General features: G+C 49.7%; 1 protein-coding gene across 3 annotated transcripts in view; it reads left to right on the top strand.

The window, feature by feature from the left end:
• The window catches only part of CRTC1 (CREB regulated transcription coactivator 1), a 46,611-nt gene extending 31,051 nt beyond the window's left edge, over window positions 1–15,560 (top strand). For 2 of the 3 annotated variants that reach the window (XM_034070680.1, XM_034070679.1), the window contains exons 11-13: window positions 6,340–6,426; window positions 7,234–7,414; window positions 8,122–15,560. In XM_034070680.1, coding sequence (XP_033926571.1) covers window positions 6,340–6,426; window positions 7,234–7,414; window positions 8,122–8,333 — 480 coding nt within the window. In that variant the 3' untranslated portion in view covers window positions 8,334–15,560. Of the gene's footprint in view, window positions 1–1,460; window positions 1,563–6,339; window positions 6,427–7,233; window positions 7,415–8,121 lie in introns of all 3 variants that reach the window. The other variant, XM_034070681.1, reaches the window with a different exon arrangement.
• Window positions 15,561–15,854: the final 294 nt, after the last annotated feature.

Genomic DNA, 15,854 nt, shown 5'->3' with positions numbered 1-15,854 from the left:
GGGTTTCACAGCTTGTTCTCTGCTCATTCCGCCCCACTAGGTAGGATCTCAGTGGTCTGACCTGTTGTGTCCTCCTGCCAGTGTCATAGTGACGGTAACTGGCTTGAGGATGAGAAGAAATCATTGTCTATTGATCTAGTATTTGATCAGGGATTTCATTTGTGGCTGTGTGCTGATAAGTGGTTCTTGAGTGAAGCTGCTTCCCTTTCAGGACTGAAAGGGGAAGAGGGAAGGACAAATCCAGCAGTGGAAAGGATACCAGCCTGCTCAGAATGTGCCCCAGTGCTTTGATTCTAATGCTCACGTAGCTAGAGATGATTCTGATTTTCATTCTTTGCTTTCTGTGTTGCTTTCCTCATCCTAAACTTCTTTATGGCCTTAACTTTTAGGGTGCTGTGCTTATCTTTCCAAGCAACTGAAATAATTTGTAAATAAGCTGAAGTTTGAAGCTAGTTTATCCAGAAAGCCATTGGAGCTGTGCTATGGTCTCACTGACAACTTCAGTGTGGTTGTTGTGGAGGGATACTGAAGTTCCTTTTGCTGTAGTTTGGTTACTCACTGCTTAAAGTGTGTGAGTAGCAACACATAACAGAAAGGTTCAGCTGTATTTTCATGAGCTTCACAGAAGTTGGTGTCAGGGAGCATCAGTAGTACAGTGTTCTTGTGGTTAAAGTACTCCTTTGCTTACAGCTGCTGGATTGCAGGTTCTCCTCAATCATCTGTTAATTTCTGAAGGAGGTATGATGAGAAGAGCTACACTTACTCTTTAATTACTGCAACTTCCTATTTAAATGCCATGAAGATGATTGATTTATTCAAACCTGGGTTCTTTATGACCCCAAAAAAGGTAAATCCTTGCAAATGTGTTCTCAGAATGACAGAGAACAATGTAAATGTCACTAATACAAAGCTGAGAATGGAGTGGAGATTCTCAGACAATGTCTGCTCCATGTCCTGGGGTAAAAGGCAGCTTTGAGGATTCCAGTCTGCATGGATGGAACTTCTGTCTTGATGAGGCTCTTTGAGAGCAGGCAGAGGAATAGGAGAAGGGCTTCCCGAGATCTAAGCACAGGTCAGGGATGTGTGGTTATGGCAGATTGAATTGGAGAATAAATGACAGGATTTTTGAGATATTCCCAGCTTTCAGGGCTTCTTTTTCCTAAATTTCCTTAAATTGGCTGCCCAGACTGGGATTTGTTAAAAATTAAGGATAACTGAGGCCAGGGAGGAAATACTCCATCGATTCTGCTCATGCAGCAGCACTCCCTGCTCCAGCCAGGCCCTGCCACGCTGGTGTACCCTGCCTCTGCATCGCTCACAGTAATCCTGTCTTCACACATAGCCAAGAACTCCTCCAGAGGATGGTTTCTCCTAGCTTCCTCGAGCTCTATACGCCAAAAGTTGTTGATTTTCCAAGCTTCCATCAATCCCATGGTCTTTAATTCTGTGTTGTTCTGTAGGCTTCACTCCAGCAGTACCGCAGTAATGCTGGATCCCCAGCCAACCAGTCTCCCACCTCTCCTGTCTCCAATCAAGGCTTCTCTCCTGGCAGCTCCCCTCAAGTAAGGGACTCTGTGCTTCCACAGGCCTTGCTTCTTGTGTTTGTTTGAGTTGAGTCTCTCCATTACTGACCCATAGTTGTCTCACTGTACCTGTGTGTGCCTCATGCATTTCCAGTGTCTCATCTTGTTTGCAGTTTCATTCAGGTCAGAGTTTTTCAATAGCTGGTGAATTGCCTCATGATTGATCAAAGCTATGATTTGAACACTCTTTAACCCAGTTCTTTCTCTGGGGTGCACCATGGGCAGAGCCTCCAGGTAGAGCCCTTCAATCAGCAGTACCAGGTAGAGCTGGTGGACAAGGCAAGAGGGGAGAGAGAGGGAAATGCTTCCTGCAGCAGGGAAACTCCTGTGGCTGAGTATCCCCTGTGTGGCCAAATGTGTTTCCATCAGGACCTTTTTTTTCACGTGGGAACATACACTCTGAAAGGAACCACTGGAGAAAATGCCTTTAAAATTAGCAGCTGTGTGTTGTGGCTTGCAAGGAATGGGTTCTGAACACACTCTCTTGCATGCTGGCTGGTTTTTCCCCCTCTGAACAGATACTCTTCTACATCCATGTGTCCTATCTGCAAGTCATAGCTTGGGGTGTGTGGAAGGGGTATTTTTATCTGCCAGCACAAAGGCAGTTAAGCAAGTCTTCAGGGGTGCCCCAGTGTGAGGAAGTGGGGGTATTCCAGCACAGAAATGAGCTGGTGCTGCTCCAGTAGCTCCACAGGGCTGCCCTTTTCCTATATCCCAGAAAGAAGGTGGAGGAAGTTCTTCCAGAGCATCACAACAGAGTCTGAAAATACGTTTTCTGTTTCATTATTTAACATTTAAGGCTGCAAGGAGGATCCTGTCTAAATAAGTGCTGCCCCTTCATGGTTCCAAAGCAGAAGCTTTGTCTCTCCTTGCCATTAGCCAGAGACAGGTCACTGGTAAGCTCAGCAAGAGAGCCCAGTGCAGGGACAGTCTGGATTTTCTGAACCCCTGCTGAATTGCTTCTTCTCTCTCTTCTGCTGCTTCTGTGAGTTGTGCTGTTCTGAGTGGGCCCCAGAGGAAACAAGCACACTCACTCCTTGAGGCTGTCCCATAGAGCAGGGCTGTTGCCACTCCTGCTGCAGGTTCTCAGGCAGTGCCCCCACTGTTGATTTTTGTGTTGGTTTTCTCCCCCCCCCCTTGGCTTCTCAATAAAATGGTCTTGGTTTTGTCCCCAGATTGTTGCCACTGGTCAGGCCAAAGCGCAGCCAGCACTCCCCAGTGGAGCACACAGTGACTAGTTCATCCTTTCAGCTCCTGCTTAGGAGCTGTTTCCAGCAGGACATGGTAGCTCTTAGTGAAAGGAAGAGGGTTTATGAGTACCAATACCAAAGTATTGGCCTTTTCAAAACAACCACACAATCCTTCATGTTTGCTAAGTTAAAAGCAATGCCTCCATCAATGACCCAAGAGCTGCCTCTGGTGGTTGTTGCAAAAATGAAGCTTGGAGAGAAGCGATGGGGGAACTAAAAAGCCAGTTCTGGACAACAGTTTGGGTTGGTTGGGGTGGTGGGGGCAGCTCCCAGACAGCAGGAGATCCATCAGCTGTAGGGTGATCTGTAGAGGAAAGGCAGAGTGGTTCCAACCACAGAACGTGCCCACTGTGGAACAGCATGGCCCTGGCTGATGAGAGTGGATTGAAGGAGGTGTGACCAGGTGGGCACCCCCCACTCACTCCTCTGCCTGGATTAACTCTAGGTGAAGCCATTCTGAGCCTGTCAGGGACATGAGTGACACGCTCTGAAAGCAGCAACCTGTGATTTGGTTTTCTTCTCCCCTCTGGTTCATTCACCACAAGTGAATTTCCCATTTCTCCACATCTCCAGATGGATTGGCTTGTGTACCCCATGTGTGTGTATTCTGCAGGGGCTCCCTGTTCAAACATGGATTGAAAAGCTCTGCTCGTAGCTCCCAGCTCTGTGTTTGCATGGCTTTCCATTGACAATGCCTTGTTTATTGCTGCCTTGCTCCTCTCTAACACCTAGCAGACTGTTCCAATTAGCTGGAATCTGCTTTGTTTAGTAGAATGGCTGCATACTGGATATTATGGTATGTATTTTGAGATTAATAGGGGGTTTGCGATTTGGGGTTTGTTTCTTTCCCTTGCAGTCACCACATCATTAACCCAAGAAGATGTACTGTTGACAAAACAGACCTCACCCAGCGTGTCTGGAGGAGCTGGTGGTAGCAAGATGTTTTTCACAGGGTAGTCGATAAATTATTCCGGGACTCAGAAGTGTTGAAGTAATGACATTTCCAGTTGATTTCCTCTGGGAGGTTTAGTGCTTGCAGATGTAATACCCAGTGTACTTCAGAGCTGGGGAGTGAACCAGAGCTCGAGTGTTTTGATAGGAGTTGCTAACGTGGACTTGCACAAAGAGATTTTGGTCTCCTGTTTATTCTTTTTCGGACTTTTTAGTTTGGGAATGGTGCTCAGTGGAGTGCAGGGAGAAGTAAAACCCCTTGATCCTCTTTGGAGCTCTTGACTGGAATTGTATTTCTAGTGCTGGTCCAAACTGCCTTTGGTTCATGTTGAGTATGTGACATCCTGAAGGGATCCTGAAGGGGCTTGGAGCAGCTGCTCCAGTGGAAGGGGTCCCTGCCCGTGGCAGGGGTTGGAGCTGGAGGAGCTTTAAGGTCCCTTCCAATGCAAACCACTCTGTGGTTCAATGTGGTTCTTTGTTTTGCTAATGTAAGTAATGCTTTGCATTTTCTCTCATGAGGTCTAAGGTGGCTCTTGCTTGTGATGTTTGTAACTTCCTGGTAGCCCTGTCTTCCACAAGGAGGATTTACCTGGAGTACTGTGTGCAGTTCTGGTGTCCTCAACATAAAAAGGACATGGAGCTGTTGGAACAAGTCCAGAGGAGGCCACAAGGATGCTCAGGGGCTGGAGCAGCTCCTGTATGGAGACAGGCTGAGAAAGTTGGGGCTGTTCAGCCTGGAGAAGAGAAGCTGCATGGAGACCTCAGAGCAGCTTCCATTATCTGAAGGGGGCCTACAGGGATGCTGGGGATGGACCATTCATTAGGGACTATAGTGATAGGACAAGGGGTAATGGGTTAAAACTTAAACAGGGGAAGTTTAGATTGGATCTAAGGAAGAAATTCGTTACTGTGAGGGTGCTGAGCTGGCTTCACATAGTTAAACCATTTCTTACTGAGAAGCTGCCAGTGAGCTCTGATGGAGCCTTGGAGGCAGTTTGCTGCTGTTTCTGCCTTTGCCAATGGCTAACTAGGAACTGCAGCACCATGGAGGTCTGTAAGGCTCGTGCTTCCTCTCTTCTGATGGGTTGATTTGCCTTGAAAGAAGGCATTGGTGCTCCTTTCCTGAGAGACACAACAACGTTGTGAACAACACAGGGAGTTTATTCCATCTTTTTCCTTGCATGCAACCTGCAAATCTGCTGCACTGAGACATGCTGCTGATGGAGGAGGTTTCAGGTGGGATTTTGGCTCACATTTACCTGTCCACTGTTGTGGGCATTGTCCAGGGGGGTTTGGGTAGCTTTGGCTGTGTTCAGCTTTAACTGTGGTGGCTGGTCTGGCTGTTCTGATAGTTCCTAGGCTTTTGCTTCATTTCCTAGGCTGTGTAGGTTTTTAAGGAGAAAGTTTGGAGCCTTTCTCTTCCCACGTAGATAAAGCAGCTGGAAGATGCTGTGCAAGGGATCGATCTTATTTCTTTCACGATAGATACAAACTCTCCATGCAAATGGTCTTTTTTAGACACCACCTTTTGTAGATGCTCTTTGTACGTAAGCTCTAAGTAAGAAGGGCTCTCTTCGTGGTTGGGGCCTACAAAGATGCTGGAGAGGGACCTTCATCAGGAACTGTAGTGATACGACAAGGGATGATGGGTTTAAACTGAAACAGGGGAAGTGCAGGTTGGAGATGAAGTAGAAGCTGTTCCCTGGGAGGGTGCTGAGGCACTGGCACAGGGTGCCCAGAGAAGCTGTGGCTGCCCCATCCCTGGCAGTGCTCAAGGCCAGGTTGGACACAGGGGCTTGGAGCAGCTGCTCCAGTGGAAGGGGTCCCTGCCCGTGGCAGGGGTTGGAGCTGGATGAGGTTTAAGGTCCCTTCCAACCCAAACCAGGCTGTAATTATATGATGGAAAATACCTGATAGATGCTCATAGTGCTAGAGGGGGCAGTCAGATTAGCAATGCTGAGGAATTCCTCCCAGGGTCCTTGCCTTACCTCTGCAGACAGCATCCTTCACTGGGCTTTTCACTCCTCTGACTGCAGCTGGAGTGCAGTGACTTTAAAGTGACTGGTCAGGTTGGGCACGTTGTCTCCTTGGTGAAGCTGTGAGCATGAGGCTGCTGAAGAGGCAGCGAGCTGGGGAGCAGCTTGGCTTCACACTGTGTTCCAACATGCACTTGAGTTCTGTGTGGGGTTTGTCTTGCACCCAAAAAAGCCAGAAATTCCCACAAAAGCTGACATTAGAGTGATGTTTTGAATTCCTCGTGTTGGCGCACTCGTCTGTTTCCATAAACCCCAAGTTTTCTGTGTTCTGTGTCCTCCGTGAGGAAGTTTGTTTGGTTCCCTTGACTGTATCTTTGTGCTTTCCCAAGTGTAACACGGAAGGGTTTGCCTGTCCGAGGGCACCTCTGACTGTTCCAGGGCTGCTGGGCAGTGGTGGTTACAACAACACAGGGTGCTGCTGCCTGACTTGGAGCAGAACCGGTTGGACGGCTCGAGCCACACCGTGGGGACGCCTGTTTGTGAGAGTTTTGCACCATAAAGACTCTGTTTTGTTTTCAGCATTCTTCCATTCTGGGGAGTGTATTTGGTGACTCCTATTATGATCAGCAGATGACAGCTAGGCAGGCTAATGCCCTATCCCACCAGGTGAGCAAATTCATCTCGGATTTTCAGCTATATTTCGGCCACTTGCAGCTTAAAATAAATATAGATCAACTTCTGATTCTTTTCTGTGAGATCCCATTTGGCCATAGAGTTTTACTTCCGTTCCTTTTAGTTTGCAGTACTCGGGGATTTCTTTCCTTCTGTTGCGTTCTTTTCCTCCCCACACTCTTTCCTTCCCCTCGTCCCTCTTCACCATCACAGCAGATGTTTTTTAAGGGTGTTCTGCTGAGTTTTGGCTTAAAAATAATGAGAAGAAGCCATGGTTTTGCCCATAGTTGCATTTGGGAAGGATTCACTTATAGGTGGTAACAATATTTACTCCTGAATTTGGCAAACAGTCCGTGCCTGGTGCCAAAACTAGGCACATAGCCTGATGTCTCCAGGCATTTGGTTGACCAGTGCCTTGATTCATTCAACTCTGAAATCTATTAGGAGGAGGAAACAAGTTGGCCTCTGAGAGGCAGCACTTGATGGGCAGATACCTGAGTTAGGAACATGAATTCTGGGGTTTTTCCTTTGTTTTCAAGCTACCTTTTCTTTTGTTCTTCTAGTATCAAAAGCAACAGTTTTGGTTTTGCATCCACCCTCCTTCCCCTGCACTCTGAATTTGGCAGTAAACTACTCTGGAAAGTTCAGTGACAATAGACCATATTTTGATGAAGGAAACTTAAAGATGAATTTGTTTGCCTGCCTCTTTCAATGTTACTTCCCTTTCTTGAGCTTTGTATGTTGTTTTGTTGTATTTCTTGCTGGTTACAAGTAATAATTCCGTTGTGCCTTGGTCTTCAGCTTGAACAGTTTAATATGATCGAAAACGCCATTAGTTCCAACAGCCTGTACAGCCCCTGCTCCACCCTCAACTACTCCCAAGCAGCTATGATGGGGCTCACCGGCAGCCACGGCAGCCTGCAGGACTCGCAGCAGCTCAATTACTCCAGCCATGGAAACATCCCCAACATCATTCTTACAGGCAAGGAAATCACAGCCTTACTGACATCTAAACCACCCAGTGCTGGTGCTTCTCTTCTTGCTTCGAGCCAAGAAAGCAAAAGGGTGTTGGTGCCTTTGAAGGTTGTTTCACCTTGTGTTACCAGTCTGGCCATCCCCCGAGTGCCAAGTGGCTCATGTTTGATCCCTGCAATCAGGGCTGCTTGTCCTACAGACATTCCCTGCCTTTGAATTTACTGGCTCCTCCACCACAGTGAGGGAGAAGCTGGGAAAGCCAAACTTCTCCCTGTGCTGCTCCGGCCGCGTGCCAGCAGAGGGTTTGTCAGTGGCACATATGGGAGCGGATCTGGTCACCGTTGGACATTTGGAAACAGTTTCTGCACAGCCCACTGAGAACACAGCACTGCAGCCTAGATTGTGGCCTCTTGCTGATTAGAATCATGTCAGTTAAGGTTATTCCTCTTAAACCTCAGGGGGAGGAAAGAGACTCAAGTGACACCGTGTTGTGGCGCCCAGATATATGTACAGGGATTTGGCTGTTTCTGAGCTGCTCTGACCAACCTATGCTTCATCTGGCTGGCAGAGAGGAGAGCTGTTTCTGGTCTTAACTGCAGCTTTAAGTTTGATAAATTGCTCCAGAATTACTGCAAGCTGCTTTCTGACTCCTCTGCCTGGCCAGTGTCTGTTTGCTAAGTGCTGTTAACACCTTTCTCTTCCTCTTCCCTGCAGTGACAGGAGAATCCCCTCCCAGCTTATCAAAAGAACTGACCAGCTCGTTGGCAGGAGTGGGAGACGTCAGCTTTGACACGGATTCCCAGTTCCCTCTGGATGAACTCAAAATTGACCCTTTAACCTTGGATGGACTGCACATGCTGAACGACCCAGACATGGTCCTCACCGACCCCGCCACAGAGGACACGTTCAGGATGGACCGGCTGTGAAGCGCGGACACCGGGAGCGTGGGAATGACGCTTGTTCCTGGAGGCCAGCCGAACTGGAGAGGCCAGCGGGTCAGTCGTGTGGGAACAGGAGCTGCTGAGAGCAGCAGCTCTGTCCTGTACACCATGTACAATGAGTAAAGCTTGTCGTTCTAAGCTTGCAGCGCTGCAGACCCCTACTCCCTGTCGCGCCGTATTTCACCCCTTACCCGCTCATTGCTGTGAATGAGTAAGGAGTTTCCATCAGCAGTTTCCTCTCCAGAGCCCCCCCCCTCCTTTCTCCCACCGAAGCTCCAGCGTTACGTTGTCCATTTATCCTTTGCACTAGAAAAGGGGCAGTTGGGGGCAGGCGAGGAAGGCTCAGAGCCAGGGGTAAAGTGATTCCTTCTAACGTACCAAGCTGTTGGGAGGGGGAGAAGCACCACTGTGTGCCCCCTCCCTCTCCCCACACTGATCCTGTGCTGCCACCCTCTGCTTTGTGCCACCCGCTTGGTTGAGTGCAACGCCTCTCCCCCCATGGCCAGGGCACCCATGGGTGCAGGTTGGTCCCTGGCTGTCACCCTCCTCCTCTCCTCATGCCCCGAGCAGGAACGAGCCCAGCAGCCCCACGGCCGTGTGCCACTCAGCAGGCAACTGTCAACACTATTTTCAAAGCTTTTTTTTGTTTTTAATATATATGTAATATATATATTTATATATATGTATGCATATATAAGGAGCATTTCTGAGCACACACAGAAGTACTATAATTCTTGACTCGATTAGCATGAAGGAAGGTTCAGAACTTTTTAAAGCAGCTAAAAGAATCTAGGAGACTAACTTTCAGAGCATGTTCCTAACGTCACTTTGTGAGAGATTCCTGGGCAACAGGAAGGGCATTTCTGTAGCAATGCCTGGCTCAAATCACAACTCTTTCTTATGGTTTATTTTTTATTCCTATTCATTACTTATTCTGTTACCATTATTTATGATCTTTTTTGTTTTGTTTTGTTTTATTTAAGTATTTGGATATTAGGAAAGTAGCTAAACTACATACAGCCAACTGAAGCACTCTACAGCATCCTTGTACAGTCCATCTTTTTGTGTTTTTATTCCAGAAATATATATATTATATATATAGGTATTTTTAACTAACTGGAATTTTAAACTGATGTTGAGCAGAAGTAAGGAAGCCTATGGGAAGTCTGGATGTTTTCCTGTTGTATAGTCAAAACAGGGTGACAGGAACCTTGCTGTTCCTCCTCTCCCCCTGGGGAAGAGCTGGCTTGCTCCACAGTGCTGTGTCCTCGAGCAGGTGAGGAGTCTGCTGAGCTCATAACAGATGAGTTCTGTTAGTCCTTGTTCATCCTCTGGGCTGCAGCATCGTGACAGAGTAAAAACCCCAACCCCAACCCACCCCTGGGCGCTGCAGCAGGGCTGTCACCTTGGGGGGGGTGTGGGGTGTGTGAATTGATGGCGAGTCCCAGGTCTTGTTCCCAATTGGAAAACCACCTTTAAAGACTCATGAGGGTTCCAGTGGGCTCAACACTGTTTGCCAGGGGCCTGTGAAAGCATTGGCTTGGTTACACTGTGACCTGTGCAGTGCCAGCATCTGTGGGCACCTGGCCCTCCCCTTGACAGAAGTGAGGATTAACGTTGCTTTGAGTCTAACTAACGAATGAAAGCTCATGGAGCATCTCACACCCTGCCCATGAGGTGAGGGGATGCCTGCTAGAGCACGGCACTCCTGCACGGGAGGGGGCCAGCACCCTCAGCAATTTGGGTTACATACACCCCAAAGAGAAGGGCTGGAGGGGTTTCCCTCTCCAGATGAGCTGAGGGTTGTTGGTTCCCCCCTGGCACGGGACTTCCGCACCCGCTCGGGGTCTGGATTTGCTTTGTGATCCAAAGCCGTGTCCGTTCTTTCTTGTAAGCAAGACCCATCCGTTCATTGGAGCAATCCCACCCATCCCCTTCCCCATGAGCAGGGTCTCCTCGCTGTTGGCAGTGAGCAGTGATGAAGGTCTGTGGAGGAGCTGGGCTGCTCCTCATGAGTTGTATTGGATTTTGGTGTGCTTCCAGACATGGATGGGACGCTGTCCTGAGCACCAGGCAGAGGCTCTGAGCAGGTTTGGGTGCGTGTTTGCTCATGTCCGTGCCATTAGTTGACCGTTTGCACTAAAAAAAGATGTGTTTTTTTTTCTCTCAAGCCCTTTCCTCAACGTGTGTCTCTTCTGTTCCTTCCCACCCAACTGGAAGGTTTTCCTGCATCCCTGTTGAGCACGTTTGGGGTTGTTATGTCAGGATTGAAGCCCGGCAGTACATGTTAACTCCTGGTGTCTGCTTATTTCAGATTGCTGATGCTTTCTTAATGTAAGGAGGAGAAACAAAAAGGTAGCTTTGAACAGGAGGATCCCCTAAAAGACCGGGATAAATGGGGCACGGGTGACTGGGAGTCCTCGGCTGTGGCACAGCCGAAAGTGCAGCGTGAGTTGGATCCGCTTCCCACAGTTCCCGTTGCTCCTGGGCGGCATTCCCGTGTCGCGCTCGCGTTCCAATGACTCTCCTGCATGGAAATTCCCGTTCGTGATCTGTTTGTGTTTTTATTTTGAAACCCAGAGTCACTTCAGAATGAAGCATCCGAGTAGGAGACGAGATTCCTCACTGGAGACTTGTACAGGGAGCTGTTGCTAAACGCTACCTTCTCATTGGTTTGTAAACTACGCGTGTACATAAGAGATCTTGTTTATTAGACTTGTAAGTAGACCTTTAAAATGGCCTTAATTTAAAAACTTAACACATGTGGATGCAACTGTTGAAATGAGGGACCATCGAGTTGAGGGAAATCCAGGTTTTGTTCCTGCCGCGCGGAGTGGGACGGGCTTGAGCCATGGGAAGTGTGCTCCACCTCGGAGCAGGCACAGGCTGCTCCTAGGACCAACCCTTTGAGAACCGGTGCAGTTACTTCAACACCTTTTGGGTTTTGCCTCCCCAAAAGCCGGGTTCCGGACGGCGTCAGGAAGGAGCTGCACTTGGAGAGGAGATTTCCCCTCCCTCTCCCATGAAAATGTCAGTTTTCCAATGTGTGTGCACACAGGGCTGGTTTGGAAGCAAACGGGATCTATGAGGCTGCGGCACCTCGTGCCTGCAGAAGCGTGGAGGGGATCCCAGTGCTTTTGGAACAAGTAATTGGATTTGGAAAACTCAATCGCTCTGGTTCCATGTTCATTGTGCAGGTGGAGCCGTGGGGAGCGGCTGCCCCTTCCCAGCCCAGCCCAGAGGAGAGCAGAACCAGAAAGATCACTTAGCAAAAAAGAAATAGATATATATATAAAAAGGAGTAGTATTTATAACTTTTTGAGTTAAGTGATGTTGAAGCTGTCTGGTGTCTCAGAGGGTTACTGCCCAAACTTACCTGCTGAGTGAACCCTGCCCCCTCCCAACACGTGTTTTTATAGCTATAGATAGAAATATATATTACAAAGCTCCCAAGCTAGACTGTTGCATTTGCCAATACAATGGGGAAATAACAGGAATAAACCTTCAGTGCATCAAATACTGTGATTCCCAAGCGGAAAGCCGAGCTTGTGCTGCTTGCAGGGGGCTCTGCCCTTGTACCTAACGGTTGTGCCGCGCTTGGTGCCGGCTCGCTATGGCTCCTGCATGGCAGCGAGCGCTGGCCCTGCAGCCCCTGCACACAGAGGTGGGGGTTTCCTTTTCAAGAGGGGAAAAGCTTTCCAGGAAGAAAACATTGTTCGTTCTTTGTACATTTTATGACCTGAGTTTGAATGGAATTGATTTTTGTTTCTTTAAATAAAAAGAAGTGTGCCTGAGGCCCGGGGGTGAAGCCAGAGCGGTGCTCGGGGGTGAACCTGCAGCTAGAGAAGGAGCTGCCCTCCGAGTTTGCCTAAAATCAGTGTCCCAAACCTTAGAGAATCCTTTAAACTTCCCTCAAAACCAAGCTCTGGACTGTGCTTCTTTGTTACAAGCTTGGATGTCTGTAGAAACACCTCTTGAGGCTGGAGGTCCATCCTGGGATGAGCCCGACGCTGCCCCTGGAAACCCCCTCTGTGCATGAAGGAAGTGGGAAGCTCCCATCCCGTCGGGATTTCGGGATTCCAACAGCGTTTATTCCTCTGCCAAGCGGCCCCCCCCGTCACTGTGATGGCAATGTGAAAGCGCAGGTAGCGTTCGTTCTGTGTCCTTTGTACAAAACCACCCCAACCCCACAAAAGCCCTTTAAAAAAGAGACGGAATCGATTTGTAGTTGTTCCTGTTCTTTGTATTTTTAGTTGCATCTTCTTTCTACGGCGCAGTGTAGGCATGGATTGCATGTCGGTTTTCTATGCGGGCACCATGACATTCTAACTGTGTATTATAAATCATTTTTACCTTTTTAAACAGAATCATTGTGTGGAATTTCTATACTGCAAACCAAAACACTACATGACGTACTCATTTGTGTTATTTATTTTACTAGGGGGGGGTGGGGGGCAGTTTTGACTGTGGTGTTCTCTCGCCTTATGTGGGCTTGACCAATTTTATCAAAATAAAGGCCTAAAGGGGTAAAATAACGTTGACTGTTTTCTTCAGTGGCTTGGCTGCGTTGTAGGAAGCATCAGGGGAAGCAGCTCCATGGCGTAGAGGATGAGTACAGCGAGAAAAGGCAGCTCTACATAGCAAGGGGTGAGGAGCAATCTGAGTCTCCAGTGGCGAGGTGAGGCTGGAGACCTGCGTCTGAGCCTCCCCCCCCGTCCCTCCATGCCCTGAGCTCTTCTGCAGACCCTGGAGGGGCTCATCCCTCTTCCCACGGGATCTAAACTCAAGCTCTTCCATGATCCTGTGGTTCTGCTGTTGCCTGTGCTGGGCAGGGCTCATGTTGTGTAGGTGCTGCTGCTCTGGAGCTGTGCCAGGCTTCTGGCTCTGTCTGAGCACAGGTAACGAGAGCAAAGGGAGCAGAGCAAGAGCAGGGGCCTGCCCCTGTTCTCCTTGCAGCCTGGCCATCGAGGCAGGGACGTGTCCCCAGTGGTTTACATCCCTGGAGCAGCCGTGGCTCCATCACTGCGCAGCTTTGAAGGCGTTTTGGGGAGCAGGGTGGGGGTGAGGTGCTTTGCACATCAGCGTGGTCAGAGGGGGGAGGCTGGAGGAGGTGGTGGCAGCTTCTCCCTGCTCATCCTGAGCCTGGCTGTGTCCTCCAAACCAGCTGCACCTCTTGCTCCAAGGTTCTCTCGCCTTGTAACTGAAGAGGAGGCAGGGAACTGCCTGAGCAGCGTTTGGTTTGCTTTATCTTGGTTCTTTTCACTTTGCATCTTGCCCTTAAGTAGTGACAGGAGCATGGAGCACCCCCTGTGCATTGTGTATCTGCTGTACGTTACTCGCGGTGCTCGGTGTTGGTGTTTGCTGGGTACCAGGGTCTTGTTCTGTTCATTGTGCCAAGGTTCACTCCTTGGTCCAGCTTTAAGGGGATGCAGTTTGGGACAGAAAACCCATGTGGCAAGAGGCACGTCCTTCATTTCTTCTGCCTTTGCAGTGTTTCCCTGGGGTGGCTGCTGGTGTGCACAGGCAGGAGCGATGATCTAATGGCAGTAGTTGTGGGAGGCCTGGGGGTCACGTTTTCCTGCCGTCCTCCTCTCTCCAGGTTTTAGGAAGCCAGGATCTACAGGCACACATTAACATGGCTTGTTCTGGAGCGTGGCCGTGTTGGTGCTCAAGTTGTTGCTGGTTCCAGTCTTGTTTGCTTGGGCTCAAAGGTACAGGTAGGAGGTTGAGCCATTGCTCTGCTCGATGGGAGCAGGAGTCACCCCTTTGCCATCATCCTGCCAGCTCTGTGTGCAGAAGGGACGGCGTTTCCGAGCTGGTGTAGGGGTTCCTCCTCCTCATTTAATAACAATGGCAGCTTTGGGGTTAGTCTGGACCTGAGCTTGAGCTTTGCTTCATCCAGGTTAACACAGGGAACGTGCATGGATGCGCCTGGCTCTGATGGAAGCGGTGCTGGATTTTGGTGTTGGCTCAGGCCGGTGTGTGCTGGATGGCTCATATGAAGCTGTTTCTCTCTCAGTGTTAGGTCCTGCTTCTGCTTGATGTTGTCTGAACCCCAGGAGCTTGGGGGGGCTCCGATCTCACCCTGATCTCACCTCCCGCCTCCCTTAGACTTTAGGGAATCCTTCAGTGAATCCATTGGGATAAGCAGAAGTGAGGAGGCAGCAGCCGCCCTCATCCCACCCCACTCTTGTCTTGGGATTCACGTTCCTCCGGTGGAAGCTGGGTTTGAGCCTCATGTGAGCACTTCCCAAAGGGAGAGGAGGCGCTCGGGATGAGGCAGAGCTGCAGGAATCGGTGCTTGTGCTGGAGAAGTCTTGGGAATGGGAGGCCAGGAAGCCTCCCATGGCTCTGATCCTCAATGGAGCCCACTGGGATGGCTCAGTGCAGCCGTGGGTTAGAAGACAAGGGGTGGAAGGGCCCTGCTTGTGCATCCCCCCCAGGGCTGTGTTTGCAATGGGAGCAGTGGTGCTTTCTGTATTCCCATCTGGAATTCTACAGGCTTAAACTTGCAGCAGTGAAGTTGAACCCTGGTGTACGCAGGGCGATCTGAATGGCACAGAGTCTGTGCTGTGTGCTGGGAAGAGCGAGCAGTGCCCGAATGGCCTCACTTGTGAGCAGTGGCACAAGTCCCCGTTTGACAGGGAAGGATTAAGCTTGGCTCAGTTTGGGATTTCTGGGATGTTCTGGGGGGGATTAGGCCTTGTAGATGCTCCTGGTGGTGCCGGAGTTGGCGCAGTGGGACTTAAATGTGTCCGTGCTCACAGCAGGGTGAGTTTGATGTTACTGAGGCCCCACAGAGCCGCTCCTCTCCCATACTGGCAGCTAAAACCCAGCCTTGTGCAGCAACCGGAGCTTGGCAGCACCGGTTGATGCGTTTCAGAGCCGGGACAAATGCTGAGCGCATCCTGTGCCCAGGAGCTGTGGGTCTCTCACTGATATATGCACTCCTCAGCTGCAGCATTGGTGGCACGGGAGGGCTGCAGCCCTTGTCCCTGCGGCAGGAAGGTTCTGTTCAGTGTGGTTTTCTCTGGGTGAAGTGGAAACTGGAGTTGGCTTTAAGTGTTCATGCTCCGAGCCGTGATGTGAAAACACGGCTCCACTCAATGTACATTCTTTTCAATCCTTTTTTCCCCTTTTTTTTGTGTGAAGGCTTTTGTCTTTGTATCTTTGCGTTATTTGTAAATGAAATGTAATAAAAAGTCAACTGGTTTTGGCTCTGGCTGCTCAGCTTTTTCTTAGCTTCATTCATGGTTGCTCTGCGGTGCTTCTTGGGGTGGAAGTGGTGGTGGTGCAGTGCTCGTGGTTGTAAGGGGATGGTGGAGTTGAGGGCTGGGGGTCCCCTGGCTTCCGGCAGTGCTGAAACCCAGCTCTGTGCGAGGAAGCTGCAACTGCATTGAAGGATGCAGGGGCTGTGATGAGTCTTGAGCTTGGAACTGTCACCGGGAGCATCCCGAGTGCTGGTGTCTTATGGGGCCAATGTGATGGTCTCAGCTGCACTGAGGT

The sequence above is a fragment of the Melopsittacus undulatus genome, chromosome 19, assembly GCF_012275295.1.
Source record: "Melopsittacus undulatus isolate bMelUnd1 chromosome 19, bMelUnd1.mat.Z, whole genome shotgun sequence".
NCBI classification, from domain to species: domain Eukaryota; kingdom Metazoa; phylum Chordata; class Aves; order Psittaciformes; family Psittaculidae; genus Melopsittacus; species Melopsittacus undulatus.
This window is presented reverse-complemented; position numbering and strand designations above follow the sequence as displayed.